This window comes from Hypomesus transpacificus, chromosome 19, assembly GCF_021917145.1.
Source record: "Hypomesus transpacificus isolate Combined female chromosome 19, fHypTra1, whole genome shotgun sequence".
Taxonomy (NCBI): Eukaryota; Metazoa; Chordata; class Actinopteri; order Osmeriformes; family Osmeridae; genus Hypomesus; species Hypomesus transpacificus.
In genome coordinates, this window is record NC_061078.1 from 15,068,135 (window position 1) to 15,092,262 (window position 24,128).

The 24,128-nt window shown below is 47.4% G+C and overlaps 1 protein-coding gene across 11 annotated transcripts in view; it reads left to right on the forward strand.

Annotated features, from left to right (window-relative positions):
• Nucleotides 1-2,283: 2,283 nt before the first annotated feature.
• The window catches only part of cbfa2t3 (CBFA2/RUNX1 partner transcriptional co-repressor 3), a 41,771-nt gene continuing 19,926 nt past the window's right edge, over nt 2,284-24,128 (forward strand). For 2 of the 11 annotated variants that reach the window (XR_006957663.1, XM_047041500.1), the window contains exons 1-2: nt 2,286-3,493; nt 23,495-23,650. Coding sequence is in view for 10 of the 11 variants with exons in the window: in XM_047041500.1 (XP_046897456.1) it covers nt 3,289-3,493; nt 23,495-23,650 (361 nt within the window). In the remaining variant the exon portion in view is untranslated. Of the gene's footprint in view, nt 3,494-9,384; nt 10,059-10,509; nt 10,596-23,494; nt 23,651-24,128 lie in introns of those variants that run through there. The other 9 variants (XM_047041507.1, XM_047041506.1, XM_047041501.1 and 6 more) reach the window with 9 other exon arrangements.

Below are 24,128 nucleotides of genomic sequence, written 5' to 3' on the forward strand. Positions count from 1 at the left end.
CTTTCTTCTCTGAATAAAAGAAAAAGAAAATCCCCAAAATATCAGGAGATCAGTAATCAGAAGGGCAGTGTTTTTCTCTGCTGCATGTTGACTCATGGTGGAGATGATGATTGCCGTCCTGGTTTTATTGGGTGAGGGGAGTCTGCCGCCTGGGTGTCGCTGATAGAGGGATTGCTCTGACATGGCTGGGTCTCAAGTCTGCTGCAGCTAGGAGCTGGGACGAGCAGCCGTGGGGAGCTAGCTGCTCGCCTAACGCTCAACACCCCCCACACACACACACACACACACCCCTTCTCTCCATCTCTCTATCTATCTCGCCACCCCTTTCTCCCTCCATTTCTCTCTCCCTCCCTTCCTCTGTTTTCTTTACATCCTACCTCTCCTGATGTCCTCTATCCTGCTCTTTTCAGGCGTCCATACTTTCCCCTATATGTTTCCAACCCCCACCCATCCTCTCAGAAAGTGCCCCCCTCTCTGACCTTAGCAAGGGGGGGAAAACCTTTGCTTGATAGGCCCTGGCTGGAGCCTCTCTGCTCCGCTGTGACTGTGGTCCAGTCATTGTCTCACTGCCCCCCAAAAAGATGATTTTATATAAACGAATGTCTGAGAGACAAAAGGGGCAGAGGGCAGGGGGATGGCTGGGTTTGTTGTGTGTGTGAAACAGCAAACAGAAGGAGCACACACACAACAGATTGCCGAATGGATACATGTAAGTACACACGCACACACAATAATCCTCATTATAATCATAATAATGAGATCCTAGTGGGCTGTTCTACATTCTGATTTGAGAACAAGTTACTGCTCTGTGATCGTCTGTGATCCACGTGCATAACCTTCTGTCCCCAGACCCATGCAACCCTACTGATGTCTGACATGATGAACGCAAAGAAGGAACATGCTAAAAAGTAATTCTGTGCTGCAGTCATCACCATAGGAAATGTCGGCGAAGACATTGACCGCAGAGACACAAGAACATGCTCCTAACCCAGATTCACTCCACGGTACAAACCTACAGATTGACTACAGATTAAGCTGATTCAGGTCTGAGAGGTTCAGTGATGATGTAGATGAGAAATTGAAAAAAAAAAACATCTCACATAATCTGGAGCTCAGAAATCGTGCTGTATTTTTTACCAATGACAAACTTTCAATAAAAGTAAGGATATCAATTTTTCTCATCAACTGTCATTGATGCCCTACAAATAATCAGATTAAATCATTTTAAGGACTGGATAGTCAAACTGGATGATTGTTAAATTAATTTGAAAGGTTCTGATGTTGAGGATGTCATTTCTGAAAAACAGAATTCCCCTTGTCTTAGACAAGTCTCAATTCACTGTCATCACATTTTTCTCTGGGTCACAAGAGTTGGCCCCTCCACACACACACGCACGCACATACACACACACACAGACGTTACTCTCACATCCACTTTGCTTGTCACCATCTGTGTGTTGGTTTTGGTCTGCCTGCTTCACAGCTGTATGCTCACATCCTCTCTCACTTGTATTATGGGGAGAACACATGCAACAAACTATATGTGTTTGAGCGCAAGGATGTTGTCATAGTAATGTGGTCAAGTCAGTCGGGGTCAGAAGGGGTCCGATGGGTGGCAGCTGTATGGTTGGGTGTTTCACATGTAACTCCACTGGCTGCTTCTATGCCCCCCCACCCATTGACCCCCCCCCCCTCCTTCCCTGTTCAATTTCAAAATTGGAAGTGTTGGCAATTCAAAGATGTTTGTTTACATTAAAGGAATCCATGATTTCACCGATTCTTTTTTTCTTTTTTTACCCAAAACCGCCTTTGGGGTATAGGCTATACAGCCATCCTTCAGTGGCCAAGTTAGAAAGGGTTGAAAGAGTGTGTGTGTGCATGTGTCCCTGTGCGTGTGAGCGCGTCTTTGTCTGTGTGAGTGTGTGTGTGTGAGTGTCGGTGGAAGCAGAGGGAACAGGCGCAACCCAGTTGTGTGTGTGGAGGGAAGGAGAAGCCAGGCCTGGCCAGCCACAGATACAGCGGCTGGTTCCTGACAGAGGAAGCACAGACACAGTCCCAGACCTGCTGTCTGCTGCTATCACCACCCTGCAGTCCTGTTCACCTTCCCCCGGGAGAACACAGGGACAGGACACACACACACCATACAAATTCTCTCAAAATCCGAAAATACAGCACACACAAATGACACATAAACAGTAGTAGACCCTTATTAACACAGTTAAAACACACCCACAGTTGCACATACTCTGAGACTCACTGGGAGGCGCTTGAATGTCTGCCACTGTGACAGGAGAGGAGTTCAAACCAGAGCACTGTCCCTCTACAGGAGCCATAAGGCTGAGTGACCTTCCCCTGCTACACACACACCCGCCGTTGCCTCACACACTCCTCTGAGAGAGCAAAGGAGTAAGGCTGTTTATGAGTAGACTGGGGCGAAAGTACTAGAGAGGAGAAGAGGGAGAGCGAGAGGGCAAAAGACAGAAAGAAAGAGACAAAGAGACAGAGGTAGAGAGATAGAGAGAGGGGAGAGAGAAGGAGAGAAAGGGGACTGGCAGAAGGAGGTCACCGCTAATTACATGTGTCAATCCAGAGTCACAGAGTCATGGACGACAAGAGAGAGCGGTATAGTGTGGAGACTGATGTGAAGATTCTTGAAGGACTACAACTGTGTTGAAGTGACCCCTTCACGGAACATCTGAGAGGAAATTAAAATAGGGAAAAGAAGAAGAAGAAGAAAAGAAGAAGAAGAATTAGCGGGGGCGCCTATTTTCCGTTTCTCTGAATATCAGCAGCCATGTGCTCCTTCTGTAGCCGCGGGCTAAAGCTGCTGCTAACTCTCTTATCGTGAGAGCCGTGTGTCTGTGGCTCACACACTGATCTGTCTATCCCAGCTTGCCAAGAGCGAGAGAGAGCGAGAGAGCGAGAGAGAGAGAGAGAGAGAGAGAGAGAGAGAGAGAGAGAGAGAGAGAGAGAGAGAGAGAGAGAGAGCAGAGACAGAGAGAGAGGATTCCAGCTGTCAAAGAGGAGCAGGTCACCTGACCATCTGGGAAATCCTTTAAACAGACACTGGTGCTGTCAGGGCTGGTGGACTGGAGGTACACAGAGCAGAGAGGATTGGACTGGACTGCTGTTTGCTCGGTCACAGTAAGAACACTGTCTGTACAGGTTTTCTTTGGACAATACCATCAGCTCGCAGGACCCGTAGTCTTACAGTAGTCACGTGGGAGCAGTAGACTGTGTCCAGGCTGTAACCGTGAAGGTGCTGGTGGAGGGACTAGAAGAGGGACCATGTCCACCAGAGTTCACCTGGAGCACCTGAGGAGGGACAACCCTGGAAAGGTCAGGATCCCCACCCCACGACTTCCTGCCCGAGTCCCAACTGTCACTCTGACCAATCACAGGCTGCTGATGGAGAAAAGGAACCTTCACAGTCACCGACCAGGCGACACAGAGCCAAACCTGGCAACCCACAATCATCAAAGAGGCCGTGAAGGTAGGAGGTTCTTCCTTTCCAGCTAGACCGATTGCAAATGAACCATTGTGCTTTAGCTATGAGCAACAAGAACAATTTCAATATTGTATTTCTGTTCCAATCCATTTTCATTAGCACTCTAGTAGTTTCTGTATCTTCCTTGCCCCGACTGCTTTACTAGTTCATACACCTTGTTCCCACTGTGGAGTGGTGGCAGGACACCCACCTCTGCAGAGAGGCTCCTGTAGGTTGTGTGCAACCGTGATGAGTGACAGCCACCCCTCCTGCTGTCAGGCCTTCTCATTAAGTCTGAGTGATTGACAGGTAATCAGATTGTGTTGAGTTAGCGCCGCATGCTACAGAACAAGGGCATGGAAGTTAGCTACACAGTGAGCGTTGGCACAGCAACTCGGGTGAAAGTTCCTGTGTTTTCGAGTGGAGTTTTCAAGGACAGAGTCATTGACACAACCACTTGTTCCTTCAATGAAAGTGAAGGAGTGAAACCGTGATATGTGACAGACTGCTTCAGCTTGAGCAGAGATGTGTTTGTACACGTGTGGCACACAAACTCACACGTCCTGATTTAGGAGGATAAATTTGGTTTGTTTTTTGAGAGTGGGGAGACCGGGGACTTCCATAGGGTTTCCCCTGCCAGCTGGAGGCTGAGGGAAAGGTCCTCTCTCTGGGGTTGAGGGATCCTTTGTGGGGGCCGGGTCCTGGGTCTCTCGGGAGCCACAGTATACACAAACAAATACACAGAAAGCGACTCAGGAGGATCACTTATACCAATAACACCTAAAGCATGGCATACCCATAGTAGGAAACATGGAGCATTAGCATTAATCTAATCTAAGTGCATTCGATCTCCTAATTTCTTGCTTTCTTCTCTGTTATCATGGCTCACTTTCTCCATCCATCTCTTCATCCACCCTTCTCTTTCTTCCTTTGTCTCTTTCTTCATTTGCCTCTTTTTTCTGTCCCCCGAGTGCACAGGATTGCAAGTCTGTTCTCAAGGACTTCAACTTAAAGAGAATCTGTAATTGATTCTTTGAATCACATAAATACTGGTGCCTTCAGGTTACAAAAAAAATCACAAATCAGTGAGGAGGCCAGTTAAGCAGACAGTTATGCATTAAAAGCCACCAGACATTCCAGCTGCGTCACAGACAGTGTGGATATGTAAAGAGTGTGAGCCTTGGAGAGAGAGCAGCTAATACCCAACACAGAGCATTACCTGCGGCAGCTCCCGTTTCTTGGCAGTAATGAGCTTTGTGAACATTTCAACGATAAGGGCTCTATAATTAGGCTTAGTCAGAAGCGTACCCCTGTAATTCTGTGATAAAAACCCAGCAGAACTCAGGAGTAAACGCTCATTCAGTCCCTCAGCCTAGGCCTGTCTCAACCCAAGTCGCCCAGGCTGTTCCTCCTACCCATCCTCAGCCTCCAGCCTCCATCTCTGTCCGAGCCTCTGTACCAGTCCCCCAGCCTCCATCCCTATACCAGCCTCTGTACCAGTACCCCAGCCTCCATCTCCATCCCAGCCTCTGTACCAGTCCCCCAGCCTCCATCTCCATCCCAGCCTCTGTATCAGTCTACCAGTCTCCATCTCTGTCCGAGCCTCTGAACCAGTCCCCCAGCCTCCATCCCATCCTCTGAACCAGTCCTCCAGCCTCCATCTCCGTCCCAGCCTCAGTACAGGCCATACACTCCTTGTCTCAGGCAGGGTTAGGGTTAACCCCCCCTCCAAATTCAGAAATGTGGAGGGGGGGGGTGTCTACAGCTGGCAGTTTAGTAGTCATCCCTAAGTGTGGACTTGATATTTTATATGTCGATGAAGTGTGTGTGTTTGTACGTGAGATGTTTGTACGCGAGAAAGTAGGAGAGTATATGAGTGTGTTTATGAATTAATATTTATGTGTTAGTTGGGGGGGGGGGGGGGTTTAGCAGACTAAAATCTGCAGGTTTAGTAGTCATCACTCTGCAATCAGCAATCGTTCTGATATTTTATATGTAGATGAAATGTGTGTGTGCGGGGTGTGTATGTGTACCTGTGTGTGTGCCTGTGTGTGTGTATGTGTGTGTGATGCATTGCGCAGGCTTCCTGTGAGGGAGCAGATGTCGCGGGGCTCAGGCACAGCTGCGGCAGGCGATAACCACGGTGGCAGGGAGATGTCGGCACGCTGGCTTCTCTCCCTGGGTCTTATCACAGCACACACACGCGCGCACACACACAAATTTCACACAGCTATACAATGAGGAACTGCCACCCTCCAACACCAGCACACTCTCACAGCACGCCAAGAATAAGGAGGAGGGAGGGAGCAGTAAGAGAGGGGATGGGCGGAAGAGTGAGAAAGGGAAAGGGGAACAGAAAGAAGGAGGGGCTGGGGTGAATCTCAACATTGAAGCAAGAGGTAGAATGCAATCATGCCAAATTCCTGCTGTATTATTGACTTCATAAAAGCTCCTGTCCTGATCCAATTTAACTGTAGGGAAACTGAATTTCTGTCTGTTATCTCTGGTGTTCCCAGTTGAAGGTCGGCTCCAGAAGTTGGGGATGTGTGTAGTGCGGGGGGGTTCCTGTGGTGCCTCTGCTCAGTCGTGGCATGTTAACGCCACCAGCATCACAGCTGCCTCCCGCCAGCAACCAGGAGGATGAGAAGTAGATGAGTCCGTTCTGGATGGAGACACGAGAAGGAGACAGGGCAGGATAAAGATGGAGGCTGAAAGAAGGACCCTTTGAGAGTGAGGGGGGCTGAAAAGGAGAGAGAAAGAGTGGCAGACAGAAAGAGAGAGAAAGAGGGAACAGAGGGAAAGAGAGAATGAGTAAGAGGAAGGAAGGATGGGAGGAAATAGAGAGAGGTGAAGCAACAGAAAGAGAGGTAGTGGAGAGGATAGACTGAGAAGGAGGGAGAGGATATATACAGCAGTTATCCTCTCTATTTCCTTAGCGCCAGCTTTGCGGTTTCTGTGAGGAACAGATGTTCACAACTTGATACAGTACCTCATCCCCCTCTCCTCGCTATCTTCAGCCCCAGTACCACCAACTGTCTGCACATGCACATACACGCACAGATACACACACACCCACACACACATACACTTACACACCATATAGTACATACCCAGACATGTTTTCTCTTGTCAACGTGCACACAAAAATGACTTCTTATGAATATACGCGTAGAAGTCTACGCCTTATAAAGAGCATCAGGACTGGTGTGCTAAGATATGATGTAAATACAAAAAATATGTTAAATGTACCTGATCTGCTACAGTAAAGATGATAAGCATTAAATGCAACCAAATCCACTGGTACAAGGGCAAATCAAGAGATAAAAATCAATTATATTTTTATTTGGAGGATATCACCAACCCATGTCTGACCGTTACTCAACCATGTCTGACCGTTATTCAACCATAACCTCTCCAACTACTACACTGTGTCATTTAGGAGATAGAATCCTAAAAATGTGTGCTATATAATATAATATAGATGACATCTGGATTAAATACAGCAGTACATATATTTTTTTTAGGTCATGAATACCAAATGGTTCAGAGGTTCAAAACAGTTTTAATGTAGATTACAATTTAATAAATTAAAATAAGCTATAAACAGCTATTGCACAAAAGGTTTAATTAAAAGAGGTTATTTTCAACACCGCACCACAAACAAAGAGGCTACCTCAGATGAAACACCTCCATGTCTGTCTTCTTTTTCTGCATCTCATCCCTACATAGCTTGAATGTACATGGCAAGCTGTTATGGTAAGTGAATGGCAATGTGGGCTTGTGAATGTGGATCTGAAAGAGAGGAGAGCACAATGGAGTCACCAGCAGCTCCAGAGGAGCTCTCAGGCGGCTCAGGCCTTATCTGTCCCCGGCACGCCACCCTGAGACCCACACTATAGGGCAGGATTTACTATGTGTGAGAGTAGGAAACCAAGCAGACCTTCACTGAATTCACATGCACATACACACACACACACACTTAAAAAAAATATCACATACACACACGTAGTGCATCTTGTACACACACTCAAACATACATGCACACACACACACACACTCAGCCTCTCACTCCACAGCCTCAGACCGATGTTCCCTGCTCTGACACACACACCATAATTTCCATAACAACACAATGACCAAGAGCCTAATCAATCCAACTGATCTCGGCCCAGTCCTCAAGCTTCATCAGATACAGTCAATATACAGCCAGGAGAGAAGAGGGGAGAGCATGTGGAGTGGGGGGGGCGTGAGGAGGAGACAATAGTGAACAATAGGCTGTTTGCTTTATTAATGTCATGAAAGGGAGAGTTCATGGTCTGAGGACACAAGCTAGAAACGGGGGAGTCCATATCGGGGAAAGAGATACAGTCCACCTTGTGTCTCTGTTGTATGGAAAGGTTTATCAGACGTACCACATGGAGGGCCCTGGCGCACCAGCCTGATCACTCAACAAAAGGCCAAATTAAGAAACGGGAGAGAAGCTCATTCACTTTTAGAACGAATGACAAGCCGTCTACTGGTATTCCCAAGGAGAATAGTTCTCCGTCAATCATTGAGTTGTCACGGTGACAGGAATCCGTTTTTTGGCCGCACCCCCTGTCCCTCTCCCTGTCACTCATGCCTGAACTCCCCACCTACACACACACCTACGGTACCTACACCTCTCACCTGTGTCAAATAAATAGGGCCTTGGTCTTTCACACACATCCAACACACCCACACACACACATACAGGTTAACACGCACTGTTAGTGTGGAGACTGAGAGTGGTCGTGAACAGTCCATCACTTCCTCAGACTCTCAATCCATCTCCTTGACAGCAAAATTCCCAGCATACAGTCCCGTATGGAACCTCCAACAGGCCTGATCTGTTCGACACAAACTTGCGTGTGCTTGAGTGCATACGCATGAAAGTAGAACTTGTGAGTGCCTGTATGTGAGTGTGTATGTGTCGGTTAAACTCTCCCTCGTACCCCTATGTCAAATCAGAGGCCAAAGGTAGGTAGGCAGCACACCACTTTATCCTTCTGGATATTTCTCCAGCGTTTACTGAATAACCCAGGTGTGCGTTTCCCTGGTTGCTTTAACGTCAACATTATCACCGCTGGCTGCTCTGTCCTGAACGCACCCCTGCTCGCCCAGCCAGGCTGGTGAGACAGGAGCTGGTGGAGAGCAGCTGTCTCTGTGTACTTTACTACCTGGCTATGTTTGTTCTGGGGAGGTCAAAGGAGCGTTAGCTTTGTCTCCGTTCTCCCTCTCCCTCCATCTCAGCCTGGAGAGGAGGACACAGGTGTGGGCAGGTGTAGAGTTCTCAGCCAGTGAAGAGTCAGGCACACCTGCTCTTCCCAATGACAAATGAATAGTGTACTTCACTAGCCTATCCAGTGATAATTGGAAATTGCCTATTCCGTTTAGCCAATTATACTGGGTTTCAAACCATTCGAAATATTGTTTATTGAGGAGCAATTGAGGGTGAAGTGCGACGTGTGTTAATCATCTGTTTGTAGAGTCTGAAAGGTTGGTAGTTTTGTTTTCGTTTTTTACAGTGTAATGTAGCAGGGCACTGCTTCGTGGTTAGATTGCCTAGCGACGGGTCATGTGTGGTTAACTGTAGCCTGCTTCTATTGTTTGCCGATACGAGGAAACAGCGCCCCTCACGGGTAGACATCGGTACATAAGTGGCAGAACGGCTCATTCTAGCCAAAAGCCCTCTGGTCAAGACTAGCCGTTTGGGCTGTATTTGACCCAAGGACAATGGTGTGGCATTTACCTTTTGCCCAACAGGGCTGGACTGTAGAAGTACAATGGGACAGATAGGGAGACGGAGAGAGAGGGAGAGAGAGACACACAGAGAGAGGGAGACAGAGAGAGAGAGAGAGAGAGAGAGAGAGAGAGAGAGAGAGAGAGAGAGAGAGAGAGAGAGAGAGAGAGAGAGAGAGAGAGAGAGGGAGAAAGACCCGTACGCATCCTACTCCAGATGGTGTTTTAAACGCACACAGAAGGCTACGGAGAGGATAGATGAGAGAGAGAGAACACCCAGAGACTGCGCACAAGACCCGCGTCGGCTCAGAATTATCGAAAACAAAAGAGACTGACCAATATACGAAATGAGCAAAAACAACGCAATGCAAGGGGACTCGAGAAATGATTAATGCTTTGGAGTGACAGGAGTTGACTACACCACCTCAAGTCTATTTGTTGGCGGGGAATGAGCGGTCCTTGGTACGGGAACAGTTGGCAGATCGGCTGTCAGTGATGGTCAAAGAAGCGTGGTATCTGCCGAGCAAGATATATATATATGTGGCATTTTCGCTGTTAAAGTAAACAATGCGAATTTAACGGATGTACTAAAAACTTGTTAGTGGAAAATTATTCAGACTGCTGTGTGCCAAACAAAGGTTTGAAAGTTGTTGATACGGGAGTAGCGCTCGGAACAAGAGGATCCATGCCAAAATTAATTTCATATTTTTACATGGGAGATATCGCTCGTACTGTCCAAGGATTTGTGAACTCAATTCTCTGACAATTTCAAGATAATACAACGATTGTCTTTTTTATATTGTTGGGGAAGGTGAGCACAGATGTTATTACAATAGCTGAAAACGACACAAGTGGGTTTTTTCACATTTTGTGATCATAAAATGAGATATAAACTAAAAGCTTGTATTTAGATATTTGGTATGTTGTGATCTTTCTTCAAGATAAGCTGTTGGTTTTTGTATCATCGGAACGGACAGTAGGCTAAACCAAAGACTTCATTTACTTTAGGCAACCAGAGCTCCGGCTACGCAAAATATTTTTTCGCTTTATAACTGAGAATTGAATTACCTCATAATTTATTGAACCGAAAAGTTGATACTGCTTCGAATCCAAAGGAACACATTTTTTTTGTCTGACTACATGTGTCGCCCTGATATATTTCTCTCTGTTTCAATAACAAAGAAAAGGAGTAACAACACCGTTAATAGTATCCAATAATAGCCCACTGCGGTTTTATTCTTTTTTTTCTTCCAAATAATGAGGATTGGGGCGTTATAACCGTCTTTCGTTAATTTGCTGTGGATTATCTTCGCTGCAATTACCTCAGTTTGACCTCGACCTTCAGAAAGTAAGTGAAATTATTAATGATTAGAATAGAAATGACTTTGACTTGATTTTATGTGAATGGGCTTTGAGACATTTGTTTTTGTTTACGTGTTTGTAAGTATTATGGTATGTAGTAACCATTAATAGCATTTAGGCATAGTGCCACAGACTTGAAGTTGGTCGACTTTATTGTGGGTATCCATTCGTATCGACTTTATAGGCCTATACCCGGCTAATATAAATAAAGTGTGGGTAGAAAATCATAAAGCAGTCCACGTTCCTTGACACATATCCCTGATACTAGCCACAAGCTTACAAATTCTAACCTCCACATTTTGCAGCTAAATTAGTTTTTAATCGATAGGCTACAAGTCCTCCCTTCTGTATACTGCAAAGTTTCCAGAATTGTCAGTGTTTTCAGTAACATTCAGTATAGACACTCAAGTAGTTCATTATTTAGAGAGGGAAGGGCAAGCACAAGGTTCCTGATCATATTTGTAATTCCCTATATCTATTTATGTTGTTGTATGTCAGCGTATACAGTAAACTGACAAATATATGTTTTTGAAGTCAAAATATTTCTGTATAATCAAAAGCCACAGTGTAAATAAGCCTACACAACCATTATGTAATATATAGGGGCTGCTTCAATTGAATTGAAATTAATAACATTTCTCTACAAATCTCTTTTAGTCTTTTAGGGGGGAAAACTCTTTATCATGGCTTATAAAGGACACAGGTATTTAAACACTACAGGGTTTTGTTTTACAAAGTATTGGAAATCTGAAAATGACTGTTAAAAGTTAGGGCTGCAGGGAAGGTTATTGCTCCACATGTTTACCAATGTTTCATAACGGCTTTTGAGTCATTACATTTTTCATTAACGTTATAAAATAGGGAGAAGACTTTATTGTGTGATTTCTGTGTTGTGGCCTATTGTACGTTACACTAAGTGTTAATGCTACCCTTAGGAAAAGGCGACCACATTAGCACCTCTGGGTGGACCATACGTCAGTAAGCCCCTCAATGTTCCAAAAACGATGGCCCACAACCAACTCCTACTTTCGCAGTCCACAGGTGAGAGACAGCTGCCTGAAAGCCCTCTCAGCCACCCCACCCCGTCTCTTCCCGTAGCTGTGGTGATCAGGCTTGCAGCCGATATTCCACTCTCAAAACAGCGCTTCTCCGTTTCAAGGCCAAAAATGTAAACATGGAGCTCTTTTTGTCCCAGCCCGGTCATTGATGCAGCAGTTGCAGGGCAGCTTTGTGGGAAAGAGTAACTTCAATTTAAAGAAGTCTAATACTGCTCCATAATTTTCTCCATGGCTCCATCAGAAGCCATTTTCCGTTCAGGACAAGAAGTTACTATTTAATTGGCCCTGGTAAAACACAGGATAAATAATTAAACACCTGATAATAGTCTCTCCACAATGGATGGGAGGTCCATAGGTGAAACCACACAACCGCTTCCAGCATTAAACACACACACACACCTACCATTCTGCCTGCCCACCACAGACCTTATGAAGGCAGATGTTCCCACTTCATCACTAAGTAGCCTCTCTTAAAGCCCAGCCATTCATTACCCCTCTGCAGTGTTTATCTATTCTGCACTAGCCCACAGCCGTATGGACCACATCTTTTAATGTGCACATGGAAAAATACCACAGGAGTGGTATTAAGATGAAGACATTCCTATAAAGAGATAGGTTGAAGCTGTGGTGCCAAAGCCACAGGTCAATATTGAGATGTTACATTAGAGCTTCACAAAAGTCCCAAGGCTTTTACACTATAGGCTCTGTCTCTTTGAATTGAAGGAACAGATGGATACAGAAACGGAGAGACAGGCCTATACAGCAGAAATGATCAGTTTCAAGGCTTGAGAAGAACATCCCTCTCTTAGACCTAGCTGTAGATGATTGCATGACACTGGGTCAGTGAAAGTTATGTTGTGGTTTCGGTGTACAGTAGGAAGTGATAGCTACTGTAGCTGTGGACCTTGCTGTACCAGATGACAGTGTCAGAGACATGGGACTGCAGGTTGTGTGTTTGTGTGTATGTTGTGTGCATGTCGTGTGTGTGTGTGTGTGAGAGGTAATTATTGTAATCGGAGTGCAGGCGATGCAGGTGAAGCTGGCCGTCTCCTAATTAATGAGAGAAGCAGATGGCCATGGGTGGGCGGGAGCTGGGAGCATGCAGGCGGACGTCAGAGACAGACTGAGTTGAATGTGTGTGTGTGTTTTTTTTTTGTATGTGTGTATGTGATGTGTGTGTGTAAGAGGGAGGGATAGAGTGTGAGTGTGTATTTTTGCATGCATGTGTGTGTGCTGTGTGTGTGTGTGTGTGTAAGAGGAAGGCATAGAGAGTGTGTGTGTGTGTGTGCGTGTGTGTGAATGGCATGTGCATGCACCTGTGTGTGTGGTGAGAAGAGGTCAAAGAAGGAAGTGAGGGTCAGCTGGTCAGCAGAACACACACAGGAGACACCTGGGCAGGCAGGCAGACCAAATGGCTGACGAGGGTCACACATACTGCCTGGAGGTGTGTGTGTGTGCTTCAACATACTTACAACCAGCAGCCCACTGTCCTAGAGACTTCACCTGTAAGCAGCAGTCAGCTTACCCACTCAACCTAATTCCTAATGCACTAATACCACTGAACAATTACACAAACAGGACACACACACAGAGAGGCACAGCCCAGCACACACAGTCCATGTGCCTGTGTATCTCTGTGGGTGGACCAGAGACTTCCCAATCGTTTAATTTATTTATTTGTCTCCCTGCGACAGGGGCCCTTTCTCTCAGATTAGCTCAACATTAGCAGCCAGAGAGCCTATTGGAGCAACAGCCTTGTTCTCAGAGAGGGGCCACTCATCTCACACTGAGATGCCTGCTCCAGAGCTGCTAAATAAGAAGTAGTAGTATTTTTTCATCTTATTCTCTGGCAGCCTGAAAAGTACCCATAAATGAAAAGTGTAGCAGCAGAAAAATCCATATGTTAGGTAACAGGAGTGTTCTTTATGTGTGTATGTGTGTGTGTGTGTATGCACACGTGTACGCAAGCTTATAAAGGAGAAATAAATGGATACAGAGACAGCCAGGCTAGGATGGTGTTTTAACTGGAAACCTTGTCAGTCCAGTACTATGAGTTCGAACTGAGTATGTTATGGTAAAAGCATTCAGCCACTATGTTCTTATTGCAGATTGAGAAGTCTTGGACCAGTTGTACCAACTGCATAACTGTGGCAGAACTGTGGTTCCGGTAGTGTGGGCTGTGGACAGATGCAGCCCTGTCATGGGCCTTAAGTGGGGACAGCTTGGCAGGCTTGGCTGCAGTCTTGCCAGCTCAGCTAGCCCACAGTGGCTGACCAGGGTTCAGTCACCAGCTGCTGGTCCATTGCTATGGTTTCATAGCTGTTTATTCATCTAAACAGCGGGTGATGCTGTGGGGGTGACGGTAGGGTTAGGGCTCTCCATGGCTAGTCCTAGGGCTAACTCTGAGGTTGATGCTAGAGCTAGCTGGAGGTGGGAGGAAGCTGGAGTGGGTACCAGCATCCAGGCTCTGTGAGAGAGCAGTGAGAGCTGGATGCTGAAGTCTGCTCCACATGTGTTTGACATTACTGTGACATGGCGGTAGGGGCTCTCTGGGGAGAAGGAGAATGTCAGAGAGCACAGAGAAGACATCCAGCTCCCAAACATCTGGCCTAATGAGAAACACATCATCTGACTGGCTGGCTGACTGGCTGGCTATCTCACTGGATGGCTGTCTGACTTGCTGTTTGTCTGTCTGACTGGCTGTCTGACTGGCTATCTCACTGGTTGTCTGGCTGGCTGGCTGGCTGGCTGGTTGACAGAAGGAGCTGGACAGGGGAGCTGTAGGAGCTGGGACAGGGAACATGCAGACCAAACTAAGCCACATGAACATACACACATACAGCTGACACAGTGATAAATGGGTACACACACAGGCACAATCCCACACTACACACAGAGGAAGACCAAATACCCCCCATCTTCCCCTAATTTGGCGCTGGAGGATGTGTTTGTGGACCAGAGACAGACACAGGACACAGCTGCTCTAATCTGCTCTGCACCGACCACTTTCTAATCACGCTACAGACGTACGGGCAGGCAAGGGAAGTTCATATCACAGTTCCTCTCTCTCTCCCTCTCATTCAATGAGTCCTTCCTTCCCCTTCCCACCTCGCCCTTTGCTTGCCCCATTTTCGCCAGCACAGAGAGGACTAGAGGCTTGAGATGGAGTTAAAGTTATTAAACGGTACACAAACTGTCATCCACAAACACCCCTTTGTTCTGTGTGTGCCTGAATGTATGTTACATGGTTTACACACCCAGGATGACTGTGGCAGATTGAGAGTATCAGAGTCTCCTCGACTAATGTTAGAGAATGGTGGAGTAAGATACAGATACAGTCGCTGGCTGGCTGGCTGGCTGTAATATAAATGAATGTGTGAGTGGTGACAGTCCCTAGTAATTTACAGCAAACGTTTAAGACTGAATTAGATCCAGGCAGCCAGATAAATGACAGACTTCTTGTTTGTTTTCTATCAGAAATGTAAGTGACAACTCAGTATCACTCAATCTTGTCTACACAGTTCAAGAGAGATACAAAAAACATTTTTCATATGTTGTATTCATCATAAACTGTGGACTGCATAGATACACAAACAGACACACACACAATCGTCACAAAGGCCTATATGGTAGCTGGTGGGCCTGGTTTGGTCAGGATATTGGTGTGGGTAATGTGTGTGCAGGGGGCTCCTTTGTACTCCATAAATCAGCAGCAGCAATGACGCAAGACACTGAGAGCAAACACATCAGCTCTGGACTCCAGCTGGCTAGAGAGAGTGAGGGAAAAAGAGAACGAGAGAGCGAGAGAAGAGCAGCTGTCAGGCCCCTATCGTACACCTGTCAAGCAGGAAGTCAGCTCCCGCCACTGTTTCCTGGATACGCCTCCTAAGCCCAATTCTCCACTGCCTCCTGATATAGATAGGACAGAGAAAGAGAGAGAGAGAAGGAGAGAGAGAGAGAGAGGGTTGGAAATAGAGAGAGAAAAATACAGAGAAAGAGATCAGTGAAATATGAGAAATGGGAACTAACGGGGTGAGTCAAAGAGAGAAAGAGGAAGGTGAAGAAGGCTCACATCGCTTTATTATATGGCAGCCAAACAAAGTAAATAAGGCTCAGGGAAAATAAATAGAGATTTTCTCATGCAATCCTTTCTCATATCCACCACCATATATATAAACAATGTGTGTGTGTGTGCGTGTGTGTGTAAAAGATATGAGGATGTTTGTGTCAGTGCTCTCTGAATGGCAGGTCACTGTGTGTGTCTGTGTGTGTGTGTGTCTGTCTGTGTGTGCGTGTGCATGCATGTGCGCGTGCGTCTGTGTCGACTGCAACTCTCCCACAGAGACAATAGTCTAGCATGTCCACAAGTGAAGAATATTCCCACGCTCCCCCCTCCTCATCCACACCCGCATGACCAATTTGAACTTAGCCAGATGTACTGTAGAACACACACCAGTACTGTTACTCTCACCACATGAATCTATTTTCTCTATGTCTGTTCGCTATCTGTCTTTCTCTCTTGGCTACGGAAGACAGGAAATGCTACATTCCTCCACAGGAAGTGATCTCAGACAGAGCTCATTGTCCTCATCAGATCTCTGTCTACCTATATTTGCCCCACCTCATAACCACTGCCATGGTGATCCTAGTTGTTGTTGGCAAACCTCTTCTTTGTTTGTCATTATCGTCAAGACAGGTCCTCAAGGGGGGGGTCCTCATCCTATTCCCAGGCTGCCCTTCACACTGCCTGTATGCAATTAACAGAGTAATTAAAAGGTTGATGAGCTAATTGGCATTGTGTGAGACTGCAGGTGTTTTGATCCAGTGCTTGTTTGTGTAAGTGCACGGCGTGTAAACAAAGCCTCCGTACGGGGTGGATTTTTGGCACTGTTCTCCCTTTTATTGAGCTAATGATTATAGAAGAGTTTAGAGGAAAACAGAGACTGTAGTGGCTGTTGAAGGATGCTGAAACTGGTCAACAGCCATAATTAGCCAATCTCTAGTTTGGGTGACTTTCCAATAAGAAATTAATATGCTTTAGAAATTGCAAGTAAGAGTGAGTGTGAAACAGTGAGGAGACTCTGGGCTGGGGTGTGGTTTAATGTTCCAGCAGGATGTTGTTGCAGCATGAGGGTGAGGAGGAGGAGGAGGAGGGAGGGGAGGAGGAGGAGGGGGAGTGGAGGACAGGTATCCTGGTGATCTTCTTTTTCTTGTATGTGTTTGTCTGCCTCTCTACAGTCTTGATAGAGGATGAAACCACGCTTCTTTCTCTCTTTTTTGTCTTTCCTTCTCTCTTCTGTTTCACTTCTTTCCCTCTTCTCTTTGTCAGTCTCTCTCTCCAGCCTCCATTTTTTTGTCCCTCTGATCTCTGCTACATTACGCATCCTCCTTCTCCCTCTATTCTTTTCTTCTTTTTCCCTCCCCTGTCTCCCACTCTCTATGCTGTCGGTGACAGATGTACTGGTAATAATACTGAGTTCTGTGTATTGGCTGACTAGCTGGCAGGGAGGGTGGATATACTGGCTGGCTGGGAGGGTAGATGTGCTGGTTGCCTGGCTGGCTGGGAGGGTAGATGTGCTGGTTGCCTGGCTGGCTGGGAGGGTAGATGTGCTGGTTGCCTGGCTGGCTGGGATGGTAGATGTGCTGGTTGCCTGGCTGGCTGGGATGGTAGATGTTCTGTCTGACTGGCTGTTGGTCCCCAGGGGTCTGAGATGACAGTTATTGATGTTCAGGTGTTCCGCTGCGTTCTAAGAACCCACATTCTTGTGCATTCAAACTTTGGCTGACTGACTGACTGACTGGCTGGCTGGCGGGTGGGCGGGCGAACGGTTTGGCTGGCTGGCTGGCAAGCCTGTGGGCAGGTGGGTAGGCTGGCTGGGAGGGTAGATGTGCTGGTTGCCTGGCTGGCTGGGAGGGTAGATGTGCTGGTTGCCTGGCTGGCTGGGATGGTAGATGTGCTGGTTGCCTGGCTGGCTGGGATGGTAGATGTTCTGTCTGACTGGCTGTTGGTCCCCAGGGGTCTGAGATGACAGTTATTGATGTTCAGGTGTTCCGCTGCGTTCTAAGAACCCACATTCTTGTGCATTCAAACTTTGGCTGACTGACTGACTGACTGACTGGCTGGCTGGCGGGTGGGCGGGCGAACGGTTTGGCTGGCTGGCTGGCAAGCCTGTGGGCAGGTGGGTAGGCTGGCTGGCCGACTGGATTCTGCAGCTGTACAGTTAAGGACTATGAGAGGAGACTGTGTACCAGAGTGTGGGAAAGGACAGTTTAGAGGAAGTATTATCCTGTGTAAATTGTGATATTGACAAATGTACACAACAAAGTCTATTTTTGTGCGTGTGTGTGTTTGTGAGTTTGTGTGTTTCTCCTTAGAGTGACCACACACTCGTCTCAGTGTCTGAGTTAGCCGGTATGGATATGAGTACCCAGTACCGTCCTAACAGGGTCCAGATGGGACCAGCTGCTGTGTTGATCTTGGCACAGCCCGGCCCAGCCGAATGTCACAAATACTTTCCTTTATTTAGGAATGGCTCAGCGTTAGCGGCAAGGGAGGGAGGATGGTAGGGAGGAGAGGAGAGGAAGATAGGGAAAAATCAAGGGGGGAGGAGAAAAGGAAGACAGGATGAGGAAGGGATGGAGGAAGTAAGGAGAGAAGAGAGGCAGTAAGGCGAAGCTGCAACAACCTTAGTCAGACATCTGGATTTTATTAGCAGCCATTGGGAAAATGTGAAAAGGACGTTTTTTTGCTGTCTGGGAGCAGTGATATGCTCCACGTAACTGCTAAGACTTCCCTCCCTGAAGACAACAGATGGCTGTTAGGCTTCAATACTATTACATCAATAACAGCCATCACAACCACCAGTCTCACATGACAGCCCTAGAGAGGAAAGGAGAGGATATGAGAGGAGAGGAAAGAAGAGGAGGAGACAGAGTTTGACTCCCAGTCCAATCTACAGGGTGTTCTCATCACCTTGTTCACTGTTTTCTGGTCATTGTATCTGATACACTACTGGAGCTCTCCTCTCCTGTTTGTTTGTGTGCTTGTGCGTTTGTGTGTGTACAGTCTGTTTCTATGAGTGTGTGTTCACTGCATGCTTGTTTTCCAGCCTGTCATTAGTGAACATTTAAACCCTCTAAACTCTAAATCAGCTCAAGATGATCTGGAGTCTGCTTTCCTGATTCACTGATCCAGTCTGTTGTCCAGGTCAGAGAGAGAAAAGGAAAGAGAGAGAGAGAGAGAGAGAGAGAGGGAGGGAGGGAAAGAGGGAGAGAAGGAGGAATAAAATGTTGACATGATCAGCTCAGACTCAAGAGTGATCTTATCAGCTCCTCCTCTATTCCATTCTATTTTGTTCTTTACCATTTCTGTTCTTCAGTTACCCCTGTTCAAAACCAAGTATAATCTGCATAGACACTCCACCCACTCCCATGCTAACAGGACAACACAGGCTGACTATGTGTGTGCATGTGTGTGTATGTGTGTGTGAGTGTGTTTCTCAGAAGGAGACTAAGAGTCCCTGACACAGGGTCCTGAGGTCTGGGTAGCAGGACTATAATCCTATGTTGGTGCTGTTAGGTCTTTGTGCGTGTGTGTTTGTGAGTGTGTGTGTGTGTGTATGAGCATGGCGGCCTGATGGAGAGCAGATGTGGGGAGGCAGGCGGGCGGGCACACAGCCAGAGCAGCTGGGAGAAATTAAAAACAACAGCATTCCTGGAGACTGGGGGAATTACAGAGAGAAAGAGAGAGAGAGAGAGAGAGAGAGAGAGAGAGAGAGAGAGAGAGAGAGAGAGAGAGAGAGAGAGAGAGAGAAAGAGAGAGAGAGAGAGAGAGAGAGAGAGAGAGAGAGAGAGAGAGAGAGAGAGAAAAACAGAGAGAGAGAGAGAGAGAGAGAGAGAGAGAGAGAGAGAGAGAGAGAGAGAGAGGAAGGGGGAAGGGGGAAGTGAGGGAGATGGTGGGAAAGTGAAAAGAGAGAGGAGGAAAGAGAGGAGGAGGAGGAATGGAAAGAGAGAGAGAACGTGTAAAGTATCAGTGAGAAAGAGAGAGGGTAAGAGACAGAAGTAGAGATGAAGGGGTTGGTGGTCACATATGGAGCATGAGAGAGAGAGCGCAGGGGGCTCGACTTTTCCCGAATCTTCTTTTTACCGGAGGAACTTTCTAAATCTGTGTTCTCTGGGTCACAAATAACATGAACATACATGATAACACACACATAACCTATGTGGTCACACATACATTTGCATTCATGGTCACACACATTCTCACACATCCATTTGAGATAAAAACCCAAACATACAACATTGGTGTGCGACCAGGCTTTTGTGGCTTGTCATTATGGGATGGTTTCATGTGTTTTGGGGGGTTCGGTGAAAACACAGGCCCTAAATTTGTAAAGGGAACAGGAATAGCTCGAGAATGACAAAGTGGAGAGTGAGGCCATTTGCTTGCGGTGGATTTTTTTTCATTTTGATCCGTATCTCACAGAAGAAGTAGCTGTTTTTAGATCTTAGATTGCAGCTTGCAGGCTGGTTCTGTGAGGTTCTGTGCAAGGCTGTTTGGGGGGGCTCTTTATGTGAGAGGTCCAGCCGTAGAAAGCCACTGGAGCACTGGTAGAATGAATGATTTAATATTATGCTCCATGCTAGCTGGCTGATAACACGGTCTGAGGCTAACACCTTACCCTGCCCTCTTTCTCAGTCTCTCCCTCCTGCCTTGGTGCATCATCCTGTCCTTCATCACAATTGGAGCACAGATGGCCTCACATGGGGCTTCAGACGGAGAACACTTTCTAATGTATTAAAGTGAAATCCAGTGAGTTAGTGTGTGGTGGTGTGGTTAATGTGTGTGTGTGTGTGTGTGTGTGTGAGAGAGAGTCCTTTAGCTGGTCAGATTAAACAGCTGTCTGTAATCCCACAGTGGGTGCTGACAGACTGTCAGGGCACAACTCCACCCCCCGCCCCCCTTGCAAACTCGTCCTATCTCCTCCCCTCCCTTCCACCAGTCTTCCCTTCCTTTCTTCCTTCCTCCTCCCTCTCCCTCCGTCCCTCACCAGTGCCCCCCCCCCCATCTCTGTCAAGCTGTGTCCAGTCCCAAGGGAGTGTCCACAGCAGTTGCCATGTGGAGGGTCTCTTCCCTAACAGCCAATGAGGAGGCTCTATCAAGACATGCTCCTTGATGACCCACTGTGTCACTCAAACAGAACACACATTGACAACAAAGGGAGAGAGAGAGAGATACAAAGACAACATAAAAGATTAGATTAGACCACTAGCTCTTGTGTGTTCTTGGTTTGACTCATGAAGGGATGATTCAATTATTTGCAGATGCAGCCTGTGATTGGATCGTCAGATTCACTTGAGCTACCAATTTATTATTTCACATGCACTGTAAACATTCACAAACAAATTTGAGTGTTACTGCCTTTCATGCAACTACAAAAGATGGACTGGATCTACAGTCATTCTCCCCCATTCCATTTGAGTCTGACAGTGTTGGATAAAGAAAGAGACAAAAAGAGAGATGGAGAGATACAGAGAGAGAGGGAGAGAGAGAGGGAGTGAGCGAGCGAGCGAGAGAGAGAGAGAGAGAGAGAGAGAGAGAGAGAGAGAGAGAGAGAGAGAGAGAGAGAGAGAGAGACAGAGAGAGAGAGGCTGGACAGGCAGCTTGGGTAGCCCAAGCAGTCTCCTGTGTACATGAATTCTGTAGGGTGACAGATGGACAAGCTGTGCTCTGCCTCCTCATCTCTGCAGTCACACATGGACAAGACAAGGGCGTGTGTGTGAATTCAAATGTGCATGTATGATTGTGTGTGTGTTTTTGTATATTGGACCATGGTGACTGTTTAGGGCAATACCCTCAGAAACACCACAGCTCTGAGTTAAACAGGGGGAGTTGGGATAGGGCTGCAGGGGTACTGCTATTTTTACCCCCAGCAGGAGTGGACCTTCCCTCCACCTCTGACTTGTTTGTGCTTGTGTGTCTAAAGATGAGTTGAAAGTGCAAGGAGTCAAGGACCATCTCAAGCACTTCAAACACGCTCTCACATTCACATACAGTTACACACACTCAAACACACAGATGGCTACAGTTTGGCAGGAGTGCTGTGGAGAGAGGAGAGCCACTTGTACAGTTCTGTTTGGGGTTCTTGGCTGGAGAGGCACAAGAGCGTGGAAGTGTTGGGGGTGGATGGGTGGGTGTGATGATGTACCTCTGGTGCTGGGGCATTCCTGTGGTGGACTACATGATTAGCCCGGGCATGTCCATCCTCTGGATGAGCTCATACAGCTTCCCTCCCTGTCCTCTCCTGTCAGTCTACAGCTCTCCATCCCTCCATCCTTCCATCCCTCCATCCCTCCATCCCTCCATCCCTCCATCCCTCTAACCCTCCATCTCTCCAGCCCCATCCCTCTAACCCTCCATTCCTCCATCCCTCCAGCCCCCCATCCCTCTAACCCTCTATCCCTGCTGCTCTGACCACCTTGGATATGTTTGACACTGGACAGTGGAAACGGCTGCAGGCCTGCACGATGGAGGGTGGAGGAGGTTCCAAACATGGCCAAGGAGAGTGTGGTACATGCCACTGTGGCTGGAGGCCAGCAGCAGGTGTGTCTTTCTGTGTTGGTGTGTGTCCTGGTTCCCAGTGTCCTCCAGCACCCTTGTCCCGTCCCAGCTGACAGGGGGCTGAGTGGAGGGACAGCTGATGGGATGGCTGAGTGACAGCACCTAGAGCAGACGCCTGGCTTAAAGCCTCCTTCACAGAGCATGTCTGTGACCTGACCTGTTGGAGATTATAGGGCCTCTCTCTCTTTCTGTGGCAAACAAACCCACAATGGCACATTTTGGATCCACACATAAACATACAAACTGTTGGCTGGTTGTAAAACACACACACACACAAGCAATACTGCTAATGTATCTTCACCATGGTTGTGAAATCTTTCATAGTCCATAGCTCATGTGTCTGTAGCAAAAGGCCTCATCAAGTCCCCGACAGGCCCACACAGCTCCCCTTCTACTCCTTGACTGGCTGGATTCAACTAGGAGATCCTAGCAGTGAAGACATCCCAGGTCTAGCTACTGCACCCTCTCTGGCCTGGGTTGGGTCTAGAGGCCAGGGCCAGGGCCTGGGCCTTGGGGCTGGAATATGGAAGCTGGACACAAGAGGTCTGGGGCCGGGGCTGGTTGTGGTGCCCCTGCTGTCCCTGCCTTGCCTTGTTTGGTGCTGGTGGGATGTGTAGAGGAGCGGGGCAGGGCAGGGTGGCAGGCGGAGGAGGCCCAGTGTGATGGACAGGGGCAGATCCAGCTGCACTTGTCACTGACTGTCAAACGGCTGTCTGGAGAGGGGACAGGAAGGGACAGGCGGGGTGGGGGTCGCTGATGGGGATGTCAGGGCTGCAGGGTTGGGGGGTGGACGGGGGTGGTGGTGGGGGGTGTCCCGTCACTAGCAGCTGAGCAGAAGAGCAGGTGGTGTTGCACTTCTCCCAGAACTTGAATGTGGTTCTTTGGCATCCACCTCCAGACCTCATCGTATCCCACTCTGCTCCTCTATCTGTCTGTCTCCGGTGCTGTATGACAGTTCTCCCAGCTCTGAAGTGAGACTCATACTTCCTCTAGGGTGACATTGCGGGGGCCTTTGATCACTTTGATCACATTTTACTGTTGCTGATTGAGCAGAGTTGTTACTGAGAGTCAAACTGTGTGCGCATTCACTTTGGGTAAATAATTTTGGATCTGTACCTGCGTTTGATTGTGCATAATTGTGTGTGTGTATATGTGTGTATGTGTGTGTGTATCTGAGTCTAACCAGCTGCCTCTTGCCTTCTGTAGGTGGCTCAGACCAGACGGTTGGAACGATGCCAGATTCACCTGCTGATGTCAAAACCCAGCCTAGGACGACTCCGCCCACAATGCCACCTCCACCCCCGGCCGTCAGCCAGGCAGCCAATCGAAACGCTTCATTCACACCGACCAACAGTAAGTCAAGTAAGGACCCTGCATTTTTTCTTTCATAACTCTTTCATAACTTTTGATATTTTACTGCACCAGTATCACTTAGCACAATGCACACAACATTGGGCTTTAACAAAATACAACAACCGTACAGATTTCAATTTAGATTATATCCAAATCCTTCAACACAATCCTATTGGATCCCATGCTGGTTGTCAGTCAGGTGTATTTATCTTTCTATTGCTTCAGGTGGGGGTTAGTTGTCCTGTGTGTTCGGTCCCTTCACTGTCTGTCTGAGACAATGTAGAACTGCATCGTCAGCTACCTGGCTGGCTCCTATCTCATCTCATCTTTCTGCAGCTCTGTGATGGAGCACTTAGACTACAGCCAGAAGGGTTATCAACACCAAGGAGGTTGTAGCTATGCTAACACAATAGAGCAGTGTGTTTTCTGTCAGGTTCCCATCTTGCAGAGGAATGGGTTGTATGAGATGGGACATGGGTTTTTGGAT